Raw genomic sequence first — 20743 nt, 5'->3', positions numbered from 1 at the left:
TAATTGATTAATTTATTAATTACTTTATTTATTTATTTATTTACTTATTTGCTGATTTACTTATTTGCTTAATAATTTATTTATTTATTTAAACTTCACCACCAACGGAAACAAGCTTCCTATTATAGATGGCTTATATTGATACAATTTATATACAAAGTACGTAATAGTGGAGAAACTAAAACAAGCAACACAAAAGAAAGAAAGAAGGCTAGATAATAGATGCTAGAATATAACATTGTAGTTAATATTAGCTCCAAATGACAATACAATAATGCGGAATTATTTCAAATTTAGAGGAAAAACAAAATACACTTACGGTATTCAAAATTTAAATGCCTAAGGAAATATAGTTCTTTTTAATTTTGCATGAAATTTTTAAACTGATAAACTGAAATCTAATTGAGAATCACAGTTTGAAGACAGAGAGTTGTTACGTATTACACATAACAAACAATGGAGAGTTCTTGAAGAAAACAGTTCTAGGAATTGGCATACCAAAAAGTTGCTGTGTCGTAATTGTATTCTTTTTACGTTGAACTGAAGAAATTTAAGAAAATCATAGCTATTCAGTATACCATTAACAGTCTATAAAGCAAAATCTGGCTATTTATTAATCGTCTAGATTTTACAGTTTTGTAACTAAATTAAAAAAGGAACCGATTATATGAAATTTGCTTCTCGTAAGTCGACACGTGGTGGTTTTTTTTTAAATAAAGATAACGTAAAAATCTTTTGTGCGGGATCGTGCGCATTTGCTTGTTTTCCGCACAGAACCAATACGCGGTAAGTGTGAAATACCACATTCAGTATTCCCAACGTAACACACATAACAATTTCCCTCTTCTTACCGCTTAAGCGCGACATTCATTTTACTGCTTTAGGCTTGTAACATATTATTTTTAGAGACGTTTAACATAGTAATAATTATAAATTGGAAACTTACCACTGCAATTTCACCTAAATTGCAATGTTAATTATTGTTTTTAAATATTTTCAAAAATTAAGTAAATTCTACTACTCCACGAAACTTATTGCATTCCTGATACAAGTAACATTAAGGAAGCCGTGAAAAAATCAACAAGATTCCAGATGCCGATGTTATTACTGCAATATGTTATATAAATAATATTGTTAAAATATTAAAATGAAAAATAAATCATTACATAACCTTACCGTTTGTTTAAGTTCGCATTTATAAACTGGGAAAAAAAAAGACAGACGTATATCACGGCCTGCTGGAGTATAGTAAACACAGATAATATTTTACAGCAACAATGTTGAAGAAAGATATTTTGGTGTTCCGAAGTTGCCATCATTAAACAGAAACCAACATGGAGATTTCATTGCAACTAATTAGAAATTCGTCTTTCAGATATGTAATAAACGATCTTCGCACAAAATAATGTACAATACACGAGCGGTATGTTTGCTTTCATGTTCTCGGAAATTAAAAAAGCTCAACTACGTTTCGCTTTTTCAATCTTTTCCTCGACCATTAAAACGTCAACATACCGCTCTTGTAACGTATATTACTATTCTGTATCCTTTCTATTTACATCTGATGGGACTGGAACTGAGGTGACCATATTATAGACGCATACTCTAGTTCACTTCTAACTAGAGTTTTATACATGGTATCAATAGCATTTATATTTTTAAATTCTTTTGTATTTCTGATTATAAATCCTAATTTTCTATATGCATCAACGATGTGCGCCATGCCGTGATTTTCCGGTTCTATGCTGAGGGGATAAGTTCCTATTTCTTCTGCGCGCGCCTATTCCTCTATTCGAGTGTTCGCATTGTATTAAAATATAATACTTACTTACTGGCTTTTCAGAACCCGGACGTTCATTGCCGCCCTCACATAAGCTCGCCATTGGTCCCTATCCAGAGCAAGGTTAATCCAGTCTCTATCATTATATCCCACCTCCCTCAAATCCATTTTAATATTATCTTCCCACCTATGTCTCGACCTCCCTAAAGGTTTTTTTCCGTCCGACCTTCCAACTAACACTCTACATGCATTTCTGGATTCGCCCATACGTGCTACATGCCCTGCCCATCTCAAACGTCTGGATTTAATGTTCCTAATTATGTCAGGTGAAGAATAAAATGCGTGCAGTTCTGTGTTGCATACCTTTCTCCATTCTCCTGTAACTTCATCCCTTTTAGCCCCACATATTTTCCTAAGAAACTTATTCTCAAACACCCTTAATCTCTGTTACTCTCTCAAAGTGAGAGTCCAAGTTTCACAACCATACAGAACAACCGGTAATATAACGGTTTTATAAATTCTAACTTTCAGATTTTTTGACAGAAGACTAGATGACAAAAGCTTCTCAACCGAATAATAACAGGCATTTCCCATATTTATTCTGTGTTTAATTTCCTCCCGAGTATAATTTATATTTGATACTGTTGCTCCAAGATATTTGAACTTCTCCACCTCTTCAAAAGATAAATTTCCAATTTTTATATTTCCATTTCGTACAATATTCTCGTCACGAGACATAATCATATACTTTGTCTTTTCGGGATTTACTTCCAAACCTATCTCTTTACTTGCTTCCAGTAAAATTCCCGTGTTTTACCTAATCGTTTGTGGATTTTCTCCTGACATATTCATGTCATCCGCATAGACAATTAAAATAATAATATAATAACAATAATAATAATAATGAAGTGTGCGCATAAGAAAGCTCTTAAAATATTCAGTTAATGAAAATTTGTGTGGCGCACAGTGTGCCCCGCGCTTGGTCGTGTTACCAAAAAAGACGCGCCCGCCGAAGGGTTAAATGATTCTCCCCTGAGTAATTTACACCATTAATTTCATACAAATTCTGAGAAATTATTTTATTTCTAGAATACGTCATAAAGCAACATTTATTAGAACTTAACAGAAGAAAATTATCAATATTTGATCTACAAATCATGTTGTAGATCAAAAGCGTCCTGTTGTTTGTCAATGACTTTATACAATTTAACATCATGAGCATTCTAACCTTTTCCATGAAAGAAATGTTAGTGCAAACACTCGTGATGCCCCACTTCGACTATTGTGATATTGAGTTTACTGATCTAAGAGTTACTTCGGCGCAGAGACTGCAACGTGTTCATAATATGTGCGTCCGTTTCGTCTGCAATATTCGCCGGGCTGATCACGTAACACCATTCCTCGAAATGTTGTCCTGGCTCGGTCTAGAAGATCGTAGAAAAATCCACTGTCTTTCCCTTCTCTTTCACATATTGCATTTCTCCACTCCTGTCTATCTTGCTTCTCGTTTTCAAAATTTATCCATCCACCATAGCCTAGACACACGATCACAACACTCCACAATATTATCCATTCCCTCCCACCGAACATCCTCATATTCATCTTCTTTCACTGTGGCTGTTCCTCGGCTTTGGAATTCCCTAACGAATAATGTCAGGGACTGTCAGACATCAAACTAATTTAAGAATAGACTAACGAAACATTTTTCTAATAATTCTTGTTAACAATTATAGCTCTTTCAGGTTTCTCAATGTTTAATGGTAATATAGGCTATCACACAATACATATTTTAATTATCTCATTATTATTATTATTATTATTATTATTATTATTATTATTATCATCACTATTTCTTACCAATGTTTATTATTGTCACACTAATATTAGTTATCCAACTTTCATTATTTACTTTCATGTTGTTTTATGGTCTAGATATTAATGCAATAACTAGACTTCGTTGAATTGCCACACGCAGCATGCTATCAGATTGCCGATGTACGGTAGTATAGAGGAGGTGGGCGACCGCCCGGTCTCGTAGTATAAGCAGTTCATGTTAAGAGTTGTGACCGGTCCAAATAGATAGAGCAGCTACAGCTAATATACACCTATGTAAGCACTTGTTTTTGCATTACTGTGGTTGGAATAGTCGAAGCTTAACATTTGTTCAGTGCAGACAAGAATTCAATCAAACATACTACAATGAGTGTTGCTGTTCCAAATAATTGTCCCTGGAATATCCTTACCCCCGCAGCCAGTCTTACCTGGTTGGAAAACGTGGTTGGATGCTGTTAATTATTATGCAGAACATTACGGCAAAATAATGGAGGTAATTGTTGCATTGGATAGTACAGACAGTTCCGCTGTTGCAGCTGTAAAATCATTACTTTCTGAACAGCTATTAGAAGATATTCTGTTCATTGATTCTGATTTTAAAATCGTGTCCAAAAGCATCGCCCTGTTAGAATCGTCTCAACTACAACTCTCAGAAGCCCTTAATATAGTGAATAAAGTATCACAAACCGTTATCCAAAATAACAATTCACTAATTTGAGAAAAAGTGAAATGTAAGTTAAGAAACATTATTACTAAAAATTCTGCCTATTCATAACTTCATATTATAAAATATGTACTATCAGGTCACGACAAGACGTCTGAAGTTGGTGTACTAAAAAGTAGTCACTTTCCGTTCTTCAAATATGCACCTATTACATCGTGTGATGTCGAATGTACATTTTCCCAAACACAAAAACTGTTTAAGTAACCATCGGAGGAAGTTAATTTGCAGTCGCTCAAAATGTACGTAAGTCTTTACTGCAATGAACATATTCAAGGATGATGTGAGTATATTACATTGAATTTTAAGAGCTAATATATCTCACTACAAAATAATTGTGTGTTTACATGTTTAGACATTTCTTACTTCAATGATCATTCAATATATTTCTTGAATGCAGGATACAGGTTTTATTGTAACCGCAGTATACTGCTCAGTGTTTACATCAGAGGCATACTCATCCGTTGCACGCCCCCTTCTGATACAGTCTATACCGCGTGCGCAGTAAACCTTACGATTCTCGTGGCAATTCCACGAAGTCTAGTAATAACTATGTAACCAATTGTATTAAATTAGAATTAGAGTCTGGCTGAGCGGAAGACAAGGCCTACTGGCCTTAGATCTGCCAGATTAAATAAATCAATTATTATTACAGTAAATATTTAGAATGGAAAATCCCCATATTCCGATTATATTCGGTTCAAAAACCGAAGTATCTGTCCGCCAACGCAGTAGACTACACCAGAGTTCCAAAATGATAAATTTACAGGTCTTCAGAAGCTGGACGGCCTACAAGGGAATCTCGTCATTCGGAGAACCAAGGAACAAGATCCGAGCAGCAGCCTGTACGACTATGATCTGCCCGCCCACGAGGTCTTCGTAACAGATTGGTTCCACGCTCCCGCGTCCCAGGACTTCCCAGGCCGCATCCATCGAGAAATCACCATGTATGCACGTCAATACCTCATCAATGGCAAAGGACGATATACGGTGAGATACGTGGCCTTGCACTGTCAACTAAATAGAATACGAAACAATTTATTGTGAGCTAAGAAGGTTAGAGTACAGTAATACATAGGCGGCGAGAGAACCGTCTCCTTGGGGAAAGGGGGGCAAAGGAAAACCATACAATCCCCATATAACGGGGTTATGGGGGACATCATTTACTTTCTCCCCCCCCCTTATAGCTTGACCGTGGTACAGTATATCTGAATACGATTATTTAATAAAGTTATTTTTGGGGGCATGTTTCTTACAATGTTACAGCCACATTCGCGATGTTTCGGACCTAGATGTATAAGGACTTGGAACTGTAGGTCTACTACAAATTATAATAGGGCATAACTTAAAACAATCTCCCTCTTTTCCTCTCTCGTACAGAAACACATGCATACATCAATAAAACTACGTAACAGTGCTAACAGAAACTTTTTTATATGAAGTTTACCTTCCTGACAATATCATATGAAATGGAAATTCTTATTATTTTAATCAATAATATCAAGACACTTTTCAGCCAATACTTGTCATTTAAAACAATGAATTATATCATTGAGCATAAAATACATATTTATCTGCTGGACATTTATTCACTTCTCAAAACCTTTGATTCGATAACCAATGGGACGTGTTAACATATTACAGACGTATTTTTAACAAAATACGTACAACTAATTAATACAACATATTATGTTGTTCAAATGTTCTTAATTCTTTTTACTGTTTTATAATAAGGCATATCTATTGTAGATAATACTTTGCAATTCTGGTGTTTCCGTATATGACAATCTTGTGCAAATACTAAAAAAATCTCATATGCACTCTATTTTAACATGCTCCTAAAACTCATTTGATTTTCTATTTTTGTCATAATGGCTCAATTCACGCATATTGTAAGTTTGCAACCAGATTTTGTAATGTGTTTTGTTATGTACGGATGAGACCTGATGATGCTGTAGGCGAAATAAAATAAATACATATTTTATACTCAATGATATAATTCATTGTTTTTAAATGGTAAGTATTATCTGAAAAGTATTTTAATATTATTGATTCTTTGGTATCTTATCTGAAAACAACAATGTCTGTGAATTCTAATTATTTCATTTAATCTCGTCTCTAAGTTCACACATTATACAGGATCGATTTTCTTTTTTCTACATTGTTGTGCGGTATGTTATTCATACATCTCCAAGTGGCGGCCTGAACATCTGCGGACTTCTAACACATGAATACAGGCTATTACAAAAGATACATTTTTAAAACCTAAATTTACACAATTTAAAATTACAAAATTGTTAATAAGTCATACAATCCTGCACCAAATGAGGTGAAACTTTGTACAGAAACTATTTATTTATATGCAGCATGGCAACTGTACAAAATGTCAGAGATCTACTTAGGATAGTTAGAAAATTGGAATTTCACATCAGCAGGGAAAGGATTTATATGTAAATACATATTTACTTATAAAGCTAATATAATTTATATTTTGCATTATCTTTATGTTTCACAATGTGTAGGGTTGAAAAATCCTACTTTTATTTTCCATATTTTTCCATATTTTAGAGTTTGGTACATATTTTCGTTAATTTCCATATATTTTCCATATTTCATATAAAACAGTCCATATTATATTAGGTTTAACAATAAAACAAAACAAAATTCCATTAACTTTTAAAAATACATTTCAACAATAGAGATTTAAACACATGTTCAGTAATCCCTTTAACATCAGAGTTATTTGAAAATTAGCAGTCCTATCAACAATGGGAAAGTAAGTTACAAAACTGTATTAATTTAATTTAAAATTTTTAACAGACTTCAGTTGTGCAGCTCAACAGTTAAATGCCAGTCAGAGTACACATAGGTTCAGTTTTGTAAATCATACTATAAAGACGGTAAATATGCCAAAAGTACGTCATTCAGTCAATTTAAAATCAAAACTAACAAGTTACATTTCAGAATTTAAAGAAGATGGTTTATCAACTGACAATAAAATATTATTTTGTAATTTGTGTCAGTGTGCAGTATCATCTACACAAAAGTTCCTGGTGCAGCAACACATTACAACTAGTAAACATCAGGCCAACAAACAACTAAATTCCAAGCAGAGACAATTGTTTTTAACACAACCAACAACATCGAATGTAAGATCTGAGTTTAACATCGACCTGTGCCGTTCTCTCATCTCTGCTGATATTCCTCTCTACAAACTAAAGAATAAGGTCTTCAGGGAATTCCTTGAAAAATATACTCAACATACAATCCCGGATGAGTCAACACTTAGGAAGACGTATGCTCCATCCATCTACGATGAGACAATACAGAAGATAAGAGATGAAATTAAAGATAGTTCAATTTGGGTTTCCATTGATGAGACTCCCGACAAAGAAGGTAGACTTGTTGGTAATGTAGTTATCGGTTTGTTAAGTGAACAATATTCTGAACGAATTCTTTTACATTGTGATGTTCTAGAAAAGTGCAATAACAAAACTATAGTTAAACTGTTCAACGAAGCTATGGGTATCCTGTGGCCAAAGGGTATTATGTACGATAATGTGTTATTCTTTATTAGCGATGCTGCCCCTTATATGGTCAAAGCTGGACAAGCATTATCTGTTGTATATCCTAAATTGACTCATTTTACTTGTGTGGCGCATGCATTTCATCGTGTGGCAGAAGTGGTCAGAGACAATTTCCCTAAAGTAGATTTGTTGATTTCATCAGTGAAAAAAGTATTTCTCAAAGCTCCCAGTAGAGTTAACGTGTTGAAAGAAATGTACCCTGAAATTCCATTGCCACCAAAGCCAATTTTAACTAGATGGGGTACATGGCTAGAAGCAGTTGAATATTATGCCGAACATATAGACTCTATTAACAATGTTCTCCTTGCATTGGACTCTGAAGATGCAGTCTCAATTGATACTGCGAAAACAGTTACCTGTGACATAAGTGTGAAGAATGACTTAGCTCACATTCAGCATACATTTTCATGCATCATAAAAACGCTCAAAAGTCTCCAAAATAGGCACCTTTCACTATCTGAAAGTTTTGAAATTATAAATAGTACTGTGGAACAACTGAATCGTGGTAGAGGTAAAGTTGCAGATGCAGTAAGAGCTAAGGTGGACACTGTACTTTCAAAAAACCCTGGATATGAAGAACTACAAAAGGTTGTTGCTGTGATGAGTGGTGAATCAACAGTGAAGATTAACTTGGACTTATCCCCAGCAGACATTGTGAAATTGAATTATGTACCAGTTACTTCTTGTGACGTCGAACGCTCTTTTAGTCAGTATAAATCTATCCTCAGAGACAATAGAAGAAGATTCACTTTTCAGCACTTGAAAGAAATGTTTGTAACCTATTGTTATGGTAACAGACAATAAAAATTGTGTTTTGTTGAAACTACATTGGAAGATAAGGTACGTCCATTATATTTTTTGTTTAGTTTGATTAAAATGTACCAATATTTAACGTACATAGTCATTTTTTTATAATTTTAAGTCCATATTTAATTCCATATTTTGGTAAAAATCCATATTTAATTCCATATTTTGGTAAAAATAACTACATATATATTTACATATTTCATATATTTTTAGTCCATATAAATCCGTTCCCTGCACATCAGTCTACCCTTAAAGCACTCCGTATAGTAAACTCGACTTCTCTCAATACGCGCCCCACCTCCGATCTTTACTAATAACTTATTTCAGTCATGTTACAAAGAGGGAGGGGGATGTCCATTAAGAATATTCCTATATACCCAAAGATATTTTCTAAATTACAAACGCACAATAGCTATAGCAGAGCAGTACCAATTCCAGCATGTACTATGATTATAAAATTGAGTGGACGCAATGTTATTTTATGCTCGACCATGCCGAAATGTAGTAGGCCTAATTATACACCTGATAGTAGCCCTTTAATGCACCTCATTAAAGTACACCTATTCATTATAATTCAGTTGTTCAGCCAATGAGAAATCACCTGTGTACAGATTGTACCATTATAAAACCGCAAGTATCGATTATTCTCGGATATGCAATCGAAAGACAATTAGCGAAAAGTCACGGAGGCTGGAAATCCAATATTGTCGCAGAAGGTTATGTTCTGTTACTATAATTAGCGTTAATTGTGAATAACATTCAAATAAATTCGTCATCTCGTTTTTCAATTCTAAATCAATTTCCAGGTTATATCAAGCCTAATGTTCATGTAATTTCTAGATTATATGAAGGTCAATGACATTCGTGTTTCGGAAAAAAATCAATACTTTCGCGTCTGCGCACATCTCAAAATTCAGGTCAGTTCCACTCCTCACTTACATAACCATAACATGAATACTGATGAACAATTTCAAGTTAGAAATATGGTCGTATGAAACTTGCCTATAATGGTAATTAAGACGCTCATATGAAAATTATGAAACTTGCTTGCGCTCGTTTCATAAACAAACATACTCGCATCTTAATTACTACCATTATCAGCTCGTTGCATAATGTACTATTATCGGACATTCCGGTTCCACAATAGGTTAACAGTGGAAGTGGAAGAGAGACATAACCAATTGTCTTCCTCTGCATTTATCCCAACTATGGCTATGGTCAGAAGTGTTCTAATAAAATAAAGGAATGCGTGTTCATACGTGTTTCGTGTTTCCGTACAGCTGAAACATACATGAGGCAATGATGAAGATTCATTATTCCGTTGTGTAATGTCTGGACTTTGTTTCTAAGGACGCCGAGTTCGGCAACACGACGAAGACGCCGTATGCAGAGTTTCGCGTCGTACCTGGCAACAGGTACAGGTTCCGCATCATAGCCGGCATTTGCACAGAGTGTCCGGCTAGCGTTACTTTCGAGGGACACAGAGTAACGCTCATCGCCACAGATGGCGTCGCAGTGCAGCCGGTCACAGTAGACTCTGTGCATATATACTCAGGTAAATCAATCAATAAGTCGAAAAATTAATCAAATAAATCATTCAATTAATCGATATCATCCATCCGTCCGCAAGAATTTAACTTTCTAATTTCTTTACGTATACTCGGTAATTCTATTAACAATAATAACCACTTATTTAATTTATTTATTACGTTTGAATTCATTAGTGTAACTTCCTTCCAAATACAGTTGATGTATTCTACCACAAAATTATTTTCAATAAGCAACAGATTTCACTGGTTTAATATTTTTAAAGTAATTAATAGATCAACTAATTAAACTAATGATTAATGTAATTTAAAAATTCAAATATTTAATTTACAATGTGTAATTTCTTTATTTCAAGGTGTAGGAAAGCCTGTTTAGGCCTCACAGTCCCTCATCATAATTTTTTTTTGTTAATGTATTTTATGTCCCCCTGGTTGTAAATAATTTCTTTGTTAACGTATTCGATGTCCCCGTAGTTCCAAATAATTTCTGTGTTAACATATTTGACGTCTCTGTAGTTTCAAATAATTTCTTTGTTAATGTATTTGGTGTCACCGTAGTTTCAAATAATTTCTTTGCTAACATATTTGGTGTCCCCGTAGTTTCAAATAATTTCTTTGTTAATGTATTTGGTGTCACCGTAGTTTCCAATAATTTCTTTGTTAACATATTTGACGTCCCCGTAGTTTCAAATAATTTCTTTGTTAACGTATTTGGTGTCCCCGTAGTTTCAAATAATTTCTTTGCTAACATATTTGGTGTCCCCGTAGTTTCAAATAATTTCTTTGTTAACGTATTTGGTGTCCCCGTAGTTTCAAATAATTTCTTTCCTAACATATTTGGTGTCCCCGTAGTTTCAAATAATTTCTTTCCTAACATATTTGGTGTCCCCGTAGTTTCAAATAATTTCTTTGCTAACATATTTGGTGTCCCCGTAGTTTCAAATAATTTCTTTGTTAACGTATTTGGTGTCACTGTAGTTTCAAATAATTTCTTTGTTAATGTATTTGGTGTCCCCGTAGTTTCAAATAATTTCTTTGTTAACGTATTTGGTGTCACCGTAGTTTCAAATAATTTCTTTGTTAACGTATTTGGTGTCCCCGTAGTTTCAAATAATTTCTTTGTTAACGTATTTGGTGTCCCCGTAGTTTCAAATAATTTCTTTGTTAACATATTTGACGTCCCCGTAGTTTCAAATAATTTCTTTGTTAATGTATTTGGTGTCACCGTAGTTTCAAATAATTTGTTTGTTAATGTATTTGGTGTCACCGTAGTTTCAAATAATTTCTTTGTTAATGTATTTGGTGTCCCCGTAGTTTCAAATAACTTCTTTGCTAACATATTTGGTGTCCCCGTAGTTTCAAATAATTTCTTTGCTAACATATTTGGTGTCCCCGTAGTTTCAAATAATTTCTTTGTTAACGTATTTGGTGTCACCGTAGTTTCAAATAATTTCTTTGTTAACGTATTTGGTGTCACCGTAGTTTCAAATAATTTCTTTGTTAATGTATTTGGTGTCACCGTAGTTTCAAATAATTTCTTTGATAACGTATTTGGTGTCACCGTAGTTTCAAATAATTTTATTGTTAATGTATTTGGTGTCACCGTAGTTTCAAATAATTTCTTTGCTAACATATTTGGTGTCCCCGTAGTTTCAAATAATTTCTATGTTAACGTATTTGGTGTCACCGTAGTTTCAAATAATTTCTTTGTTAACATATTTGACATCCCCGTAGTTTCAAATAATTTCTTTGTTAACGTATTTGGTGTCACCGTAGTTTCAAATAATTTCTTTGCTAACATATTTGTGTCCCCGTAGTTTCAAATAATTTCTTTGTTAACGTATTTGGTGTCACCGTAGTTTCAAATAATTTCTTTGTTAACATATTTGACATCCCCGTAGTTTCAAATAATTTCTTTGTTAACGTATTTGGTGTCACCGTAGTTTCAAATAATATCTTTGTTAACATATTTGATGTCCCCTGTAGTTTTAAATAATTTCCTTGTTAACATATTCTTTGTCCACGTAGTTTTAAATAATTTCTTTTTTAACGTATTTGATGTCCCTGTAGCTTTAACGTATTTTCAATGTAGTCTCTTGTACCATGTTATTCTTCAGTGAAAATATTTTTCCAGAAATAAAACTGAGAATATATGGACGCGTAAAGAGCTAAATTTGAATCAACGCTAAAACAGAAATATTGTTACTTTGCGAGAATGGGTACTTTGTATAAATATTAATAAACGATTTAATTTTCCATGTTTGTAATTTGATTTAAAGGAGAGCGATATGACGTGGTGTTAGAAGCATCGAAAGAAGTAAAAGCATACTGGATTCAGGTCAGGGGATTACCCCCATGTAACAAAGTAAAATCGCAACAGCTGGCCGTCCTCAAGTACGAGGGTTCAAATGAAGACGAACCACTGAATCCCAAGCCAACCTATGACCACTTCCTACCGTCTGGTTTGGTAAGTATAGCTTGGAAAGTGAGACCTAACTCAAACATTGGTATGCCCAGTAGACTATGACGACATCATCTCCATTGCAGCGGCCGGCAGAAGGGAGGAAGTGTCTTCCCCTCTGCGCGTGTATGTCTCAGGTCTAATATTCCCAGTTAAACTGGCATAGATATGTCGTAGGGAGAGTAGAGGTATGGAATAAATTGAGAATTTTGAGAGGGAGCGCTACGACTCAGCACTGCGACCTATCAAGTTCTATTGCGCTAAGCTTCAAGCTAGGCATATTTCAAAACCTACACTGGCCGACTATACTAAGGTTCTCTGCGTGCCCCGGTTTCAAGCAGGTAACCCCACTCTCCCCAGGTTCCTATCAGAAAATGCTATGGAATGGTGACGGAACGGAGAAATGTTGACAGAATCATATACTTATGTGCCTAATACGGGGGTTTTTCTTGATACAAACTTTGTCTAATAAAGGGAACTAGCATTTTATTTCCCATTTGAAAAACTGAAAATGTATGCGCAGTTATTCATTATAATGCTTTTCAGCTAAAATTTTAACTTCATTGTACAATGAAAGAGTAATGGAACGGAGAAAAATTCTCTCCGGTGCCGGGATTTGAACCCGGGTTTTCAGCTCTACGTGCTGACGCTTTATCCACTAAGCCACACCGGATTCCATCCCGGCGTCGGAAGAATCGTTTCAGTTTAAGTTCCAACTCTTGGGTTCCCTCTAGTGGCCGCCCTCTGCACTACGTCATAGATATCTATGAACCTAGGACCGAAGTCCACACATGTGCTGAGGTGGAACTTAAAACTGAGACGATTCTTCCGACGCCGGGGTGGAATCCGGTGTGGCTTAGTGGATAAAGCGTCAGCACGTAGAGCTGAAAACCCGGGTTCAAATCCCGGCGCCGGAGAGAATTTTTCTCCGTTCCATTACTGTTTCATCGTATGATGACGCAGAATATCTGCATGGAAATATCATATGTACTTGGGGTACATTATAATAATTCATTGTACAAGCTTCGAAAACGTTAGTGTTCTATTCCTCTTCAAAAATGTACAGATCCAGATACGAGATTTTGTTTTTTATAATATACCGTATTTTGTTTTATTTCCGCATTATTTTGTATTTATTCAAATAAATAAATAAGAAAAAAATAAAGAAATGAATAAAAATGGATAAATGAATAAATAAATAAATAAATAAATAAAGACATAAGTAAATGAATAAATAAGTAAATAAATATGTTATTAAAATTTTATTTCCGGATTTGTACAGTCAGTCAGTTACTGAGCTATAGTGCTTTGTTAATTACTTGGGCACTAAATACATGTGCATTAGGTAATTAATTACTTGGACATGTTACATTGAGTGTGGGTACTTTTTGAAAAGCTCTTAATGAGCACTATTCAAAAATAAAAATATATATTGGTTGTTCCATTCAAAATAAGAGAGTTGGAGTTACTTCCGGTTAAACCGGAAGTAGAAAAAACTCGGTAATACCATTATTGAGATTTTAGCATATGGTTATTCTCACATACGAAGTTTCATATCACTGAACCGTATGCTTCAAAAGTTATTTGGGTGGTGCGTTTATTATTTTAATATTCGATACACTTTTCTGTCTCCTTGACTTAGCAACACTGAATTTGTAAAGAAGTATCAAGTGTGGGTACTTTTTGAAAAGCTCTTAATGAGTACTGTTCGAAAATAAAATAATATATTGGGTGTTCCATTTAAAATAAGAGAGTTGGAGTTACTTCCGGTTAAACCGGAAGTAGAAAAAACTCGGTAACACCATTATTGAGTTCTTAGTATACGGTTATCCTCACATAACAAGTATCATGTCACTGAACCATATGCTTCAAAAGTTATTTAGGCGGTGCCGGACTTTTAACTAACTCTGTATATATATATATATATATATATATATATATATATATATATATATATATATATATATATATATATATATGCTTCTTAATTTATTACTGATAATTTTTTCTCCCTCTTAAGAAGTAATATCTTCTAAATAGCTGAAAATATTCACTTGTTCTATGGTTTTGCCATTAATAAATATTTTATTTTCTAATAGTCCTTGAAATTCTATTTTCTTCTTCTTCTTTTTTTTTTTGCTGGGATTGTTAATTCATATTCTGTATACTAATGTGATGACCAAAGCTCGGAACTTGGGGACTTGTGTCTTTACACGTGGTTAAGCGACCGGACTCCAATATCAACAAACTCCCGCTTCCAGCACGGAGATACTGTCAGGTCTGATGGAAGAACATATTGATAGTATTACGGTAGGTTGAAACACTTAATTTTTAGCATATAATATATAATAAAAATAAACATGAGAAATATATCAACTTTACTGTTCTCCTCTGTACATTTTATTACAGTGTATTCGAATATATCCGAACCCATAACTTCTTCATATGATATGAAACGAGAAAAATTTATTTCCACATCATATGAAGTGACGAGAGCAAACTTAAAACACTGAATGTTTTCACTGTCACTGTTTTCTGGTCGATTTTCAGCACTTGCTAGCTGATCTCGTATCTGAGAAAAATAAGTAGGCCTATATCCTAAATTTTTCTCGAAAATAATTTTCAATTTGTGTGTCACTATTAGGGCAGGCTCCTCTACGACTTGATCCATGGCTATGAACAGATTTTCCACTAATTTAAGGGACTGCAATGTCTTTCAATGAATGCCTCTAATTTATGTGTGGCACAACTTACAAAATATAAACTCTCCATTCGAAAACAAATAAGATATCTCCTCCGAATTCCTCAACGAATTCTATACCGAAAGTTTAAAAAATGTATTTTTAAACTTCTATAATACCCATTCAAATAACACGTATTTTCTAATTCTTCAAACAGACCGTTTTCCTGTAATTCTCTGAATGTCATTGGCTTCGAAATGACACAATTTCCCCATCCGTCTTCCTGTTATCCGATGTGACCACTTTCTTAGTACACACGACTGTCCCTGAGCACTTGCAGCGTGAGCTTTGTGTACATCGTACCTTAACCTTACTCATGCACACGACACACAAGTCCCCAAGTTCCGAGCTTTGGTGATGACGACGATTTAAGTCACAATATTACTATAAAAGCGTTGGCGATGATGTGATAAAGATAAAAGTTTCTATAAATGCGAAGGAATTATTTTAACAGTTTAATATTGCTTCTGATTTTCGCCCAGGTTCTGAATCCCAACAATGCTACATGTGCGCCTGGCCAGAACGGTGTCTGCGTTAGTCAGTTGCAATCAGCGGATAAATTTCCCGAGAGGATTTTAACCAACGATCCGGATGTTAACGTACCATTCACATTTGGATACCACTTTCCTACAAATGAGGAAGAATTCTGGTCTCACCAATACCATCTTTACATTCGTAAGTATTTGTAATGTTGATGTCATATTCTGAGAGTCTCCAATAATAATTATTTATGTATTTATTTATAATATTAATGTGCGAAACAACAGCACAAGGCCAATTACAGTTTAGCTCAAGATACAAACAAAACAACAAATGATGATGAGAATGAATGATAGAAATGGCAGTGAGATGAAATACAATCAATATAATAGTCTACATTAATCAACTGACCAAATGCAACAAAATAAATAGCACAAATAATAATTATTAAAATTAGTTCAGTGAGATAATTAAAAATAATGGCAATTAAATAGAGTGAATTACAAATATATTAATGAAATCAAATAAATGAAGACTGGAATAATATAAGTAATATTGTAAAGATATGAATTGGCAAGAATATTATAATACATATATTGACAATGGCATAAATGAATAAAAATGACATAAAAACTCAAAAGATATACTACACATTAAATGGATCCAAGTTCAATCCATGCAAATTAGCATATTTAATACATCTGCAGACCGGAGACAGAGATTTAGAATTCCTATTATAAAACATTTTATGAAATCTTAAACCCTTAGCAGGAATATGAAGACAGATATTGCTTATGAAAGATTCACAATCAATATCACCCTTAATGACTTTACAAAAAAATAAATAATCAAGATCCTGACGTCTGGTAAACGAACTACCGCAATTAAAATATTTGCAATTAGTCTCATAGTTATAATCGGAATTTGGTAAAAATCTATAAGAACACAAGGAAATAAATTTTCTTTGAATATTCTCCAATTTAGCCGAGTCAGTGGAAGTAATGGAGTTCCATATAACAGATGCATATTCAAGTTTGGATCTAACCAATGTATAGTATAAACTTAATAAACACATAGGAGCAGAAAAAGAATAAGTTATAGATCTGATTAGATCAAGCATTCTTAATGAATGGGTATAAATATATTGCACATGATCATGAAAATATAATTTTGAATCAAGTAAGACACCAAGATCTCTAATACAATCTTTCTTAGTAATTACGACATTACTAAGAGAATAATTAAATTTTTGTATAATAATAATAATAATAATAATAATAATAATAATAATAATAATAATACTTACTACCTGTTCCACTTCACGTTACCTCTCGGAGTGATGTCGCTACCGTCTCTGTTTACATCAGAACTACGGTGACTGTTGGTGGCAAGCGGAGTTGCGGGGGTAGGAAACCTGGTACAGTACGTGTTGCAATGTTATAGACAGTATGTAGGTTCTCGCATACCATGCAACAGTAGAATGGAAGCGATCATAATATAACAGGATTCCTTGACGTCTGTAGTACCTGTCAAAGTCATCTAGCTCTACTACTTTTGTGCGTCTTGGGTTTTTACCGGGAGTTGATATTTGAATTCCTAGTTTTTCTGCTCTTTCACATTCTTTCCCAATTGTTTTTATTGTTTTTTCGCTTACCCCAACAGCTTTTACTGCTCTTTCTACTGCTTTTGCTAAAGGTAGAATGAGACCCGCACTTTTTTCCTCTCTACAAAATCTCAATACGTTATAAATTATCTTCCTGCTTTGAGTATTGTACTTTCGGGGATGGTTTCTTCTTTGGAGGAGTTTCCATATTTTGTCACAATTGCAATCCTTCCCTGAAAATTCCACACAGTACATTAGGCTATCTTATGGATTCGGTTATATAAAACCTAAACTGAACTTGATTGAATGCACAGTGTATTCAATGATACTACAACTAAAAAAATCACTAATGCAGTATTAGAATGCGTCAACGGCATGTAGACACGAAACGTTTCATTCAATACACAGTATATTAAAAGATATTACAGGGACATCATTTTATTTTTACTTCAATTTTTATTGTACCCGAGTTTTTTAATGTACTTCACTCCCACCCCTTCTAGGTACTAATGAAGTTTCAACTGTTCTCCAGGCAGAATCAAGGCCGCGTGTAGTAAACAGCACTGAGTTAGTGAGTATAGTGCGTTCCAGAAATATGTTCGCGTTTTCCAGTGACGAAAGAGCTTTCAATATTGAATCATATTTTCGCACAGGTACTCTCCGTTTGCCTACGTCGCATCCCGATTTCCCCCACCTGCTTCTGCACACCCCTCTATAAAAGCTGGGCAGTCTTAGCTTTTTTCTGAAAACATTAATTTCTGTTAGGAATTGGACGTTTACGTAATATTATACAACTGTTTGAAATAACTTAAATAAAAGGGCCTCGTTAAATAATTAACTGTCACGTGATTCCCCTCCCCTTTCTACGACCCTGCGACAAAACCACTTGAACGGACAGTAGATAGCATTTCTGAGTAATTTTATTTTTTCGGATAAGTGAAGATTGAATTTACAGTACATAAAGGTACTCTTTTATAGAGTAGGTATAGAATTATTTCAACATGAGTTACTCGTACGAAGGACGAAACTGGTAATTGGAATGAGGTACAATAGTCTATAGTGCGATAATATGCACAAAAAAACTAAAGCTTGTATCGAAATGAACGGCCACCATTTTCAAAAATGTGTTTAAATATTCATATTATGATTATTTTTCAATTTAACTTCATTCTCTATATTGTACGCTAATGTGCTACAACAGTACAATATACACTGCATAATTAATACGTCCGAATGGATAGCTCAATTCGTGTGTAAAAACACTAAGTGTTAATACAGTACTGTATTTTGATTAAACAAAAACCTAATGAAAATTATCAAACTCGAAACTACCATATTTCCTAGTTTATATAAATGGATTAACTACTTTTCTTCCCTCCTATACCTAGTAAAGTGATTTGTATTTTACGCCAGTATCATCGAACTCCAGTCGTGGAAGGGGTAGCAAACTGTGTTTTCTGTTTCAATCGTTAATAGAAAGGTATAGCCAGGTTAATATTAAAAATGATAGTAAAAATAAAATGATGTCCCTGTACTTACTTACTGGCTTTTAAGCAGCCGTGGCGAAAAGGCCATGGTGCGCCGAGCCACTGTGTAAGCTGCAACGTGCATAGCACCTATGGAGGGAGGCGGACAACCGAAGGGGAAGTTAATGTTTAGGACGTGTAACGATGAAAGAAATGAACAAGAAAACATAGGACACATTATCACAACCTAAAATTAACTGTCTACAGAATGTCTCTGCGACAAAGTTTCAAAATCAGGAATTATGTCACTTACTGCCAATCGTAGTTGATCACGAAGATATTTGTCTGTCAGTCGTGATCTAAATTTGATTTTTACTATTTTCATTGTTGAAAATAATTTTTCACAAACGTAAGTTACAGCGAACATGGCTTCAACAGAGCAAGTGAAAGAACGAAGCTTCAAATATTTATTTTTTTCCAAAGATTTGAAAAGTTCAATATCTGTCAAGTCCTTACATCTAGCTTTCATTTAACGTCACATTGTAAATCTGTGAGTTTAAATTGAAAATCTAACCGCATTATTCGTACATCTGCTGTAAAAGAATCGACGTACAGAGATAATAATAATAATAATAATAATAATAATAATAATAATAATAATAATAACACTTAACCTTTTAATGTTTCATCAGTAACATGTAGTAGTCCACACCTGTGGAGTAACGGTCAGCGCGTCTGGCCGCGAAACCAGGTGGCCCGGGTTCGATTCCCGGTCGGGGCAAGTTACCTGGTTGAGGTTTTTTTCCGGGGTTTTCCCTCAATCCAATACGAGCAAATGCTGGGTAACTTTCGGTGCTGGACCCCGGACTCATTTCACCGGCATTATGACCTTCATCTCATTCAGACGCTAAATAACCTAGATGTTGATACAGCGTCGTAAAATAACCCAATAAAAATAAAAAAAAACATGTAGTAACTTATAATGCCGTTTTATGTTATACAACCATTTTCCTAGTAATATTTGTGAACAAATCATACATTTAATATTTTTATCATATTGTAAGCAAAAGAATGCATCCTCCCATCCTACTTGAAACTTTCGTTTTTTATAGAGGTACATGGTTTCCAGAGAGATATTGCGACGATACGCCACTCGCAGGTCCGAGACAAATACAAATAGAACGGAGCTTGACTCCAGTGAGTGAGAGGGTGGGGGTTGTAGGTAGGAAGCGAGAGAAAAGCACTGCGAGCCACAATGTGCTCGTGAGTCGCATTTTCGCCGCGGCTGCTTTTAAGGAACGCGGAGGTTCATTGCCGCCCTCACATAAGCCCGCCATTGTTTCCTATCCTGAGCAAGATTAATCCATTCTCTATCATCATATCCCACCTCCCTCAAATCCATTTTAATATTATCTTCCCATCTACAGTACGTCTCGGCCTCCCTAGAGGTCTTTTTCCCTTCGGCCTCCCAAATAACACTCTATATGCAACTCGGGAGGAAATTAAACACAGAATAAATAATAATAATAATAATAATAATAATAATAATAATAATAATAATAATAATGGTGATGATGATGGTCGTACCGCCTCTATGAATATCATAAATGAAAGGAATTATTACACAGAAATCTGTACGCCTGTCGTAGAACGGAGATAGCCTATGGTAGTAGCTGCTATCACTAGGCCACAAATATATGAGATGTAAAAAGTAAAG

General features: G+C 34.4%; 1 protein-coding gene across 1 annotated transcript in view; it reads left to right on the top strand.

Moving 5' to 3' along the window:
* Positions 1–20743, top strand: part of LOC138695045 (uncharacterized) — a 57806-nt gene that overhangs the window by 25087 nt on the left and 11976 nt on the right. The window contains exons 6-9 of the mRNA XM_069819381.1: positions 5104–5324; positions 10079–10283; positions 12555–12742; positions 15960–16152. Coding sequence (XP_069675482.1) covers positions 5104–5324; positions 10079–10283; positions 12555–12742; positions 15960–16152 — 807 coding nt within the window. The remainder of the gene's footprint in view (positions 1–5103; positions 5325–10078; positions 10284–12554; positions 12743–15959; positions 16153–20743) is intronic.

This window comes from Periplaneta americana, chromosome 1 (assembly GCF_040183065.1).
Source record: "Periplaneta americana isolate PAMFEO1 chromosome 1, P.americana_PAMFEO1_priV1, whole genome shotgun sequence".
Taxonomy (NCBI): domain Eukaryota; kingdom Metazoa; phylum Arthropoda; class Insecta; order Blattodea; family Blattidae; genus Periplaneta; species Periplaneta americana.
The sequence above is the reverse complement of the archived record's forward strand: the minus strand, read 5'-3'. Positions and strand labels throughout refer to the sequence as shown.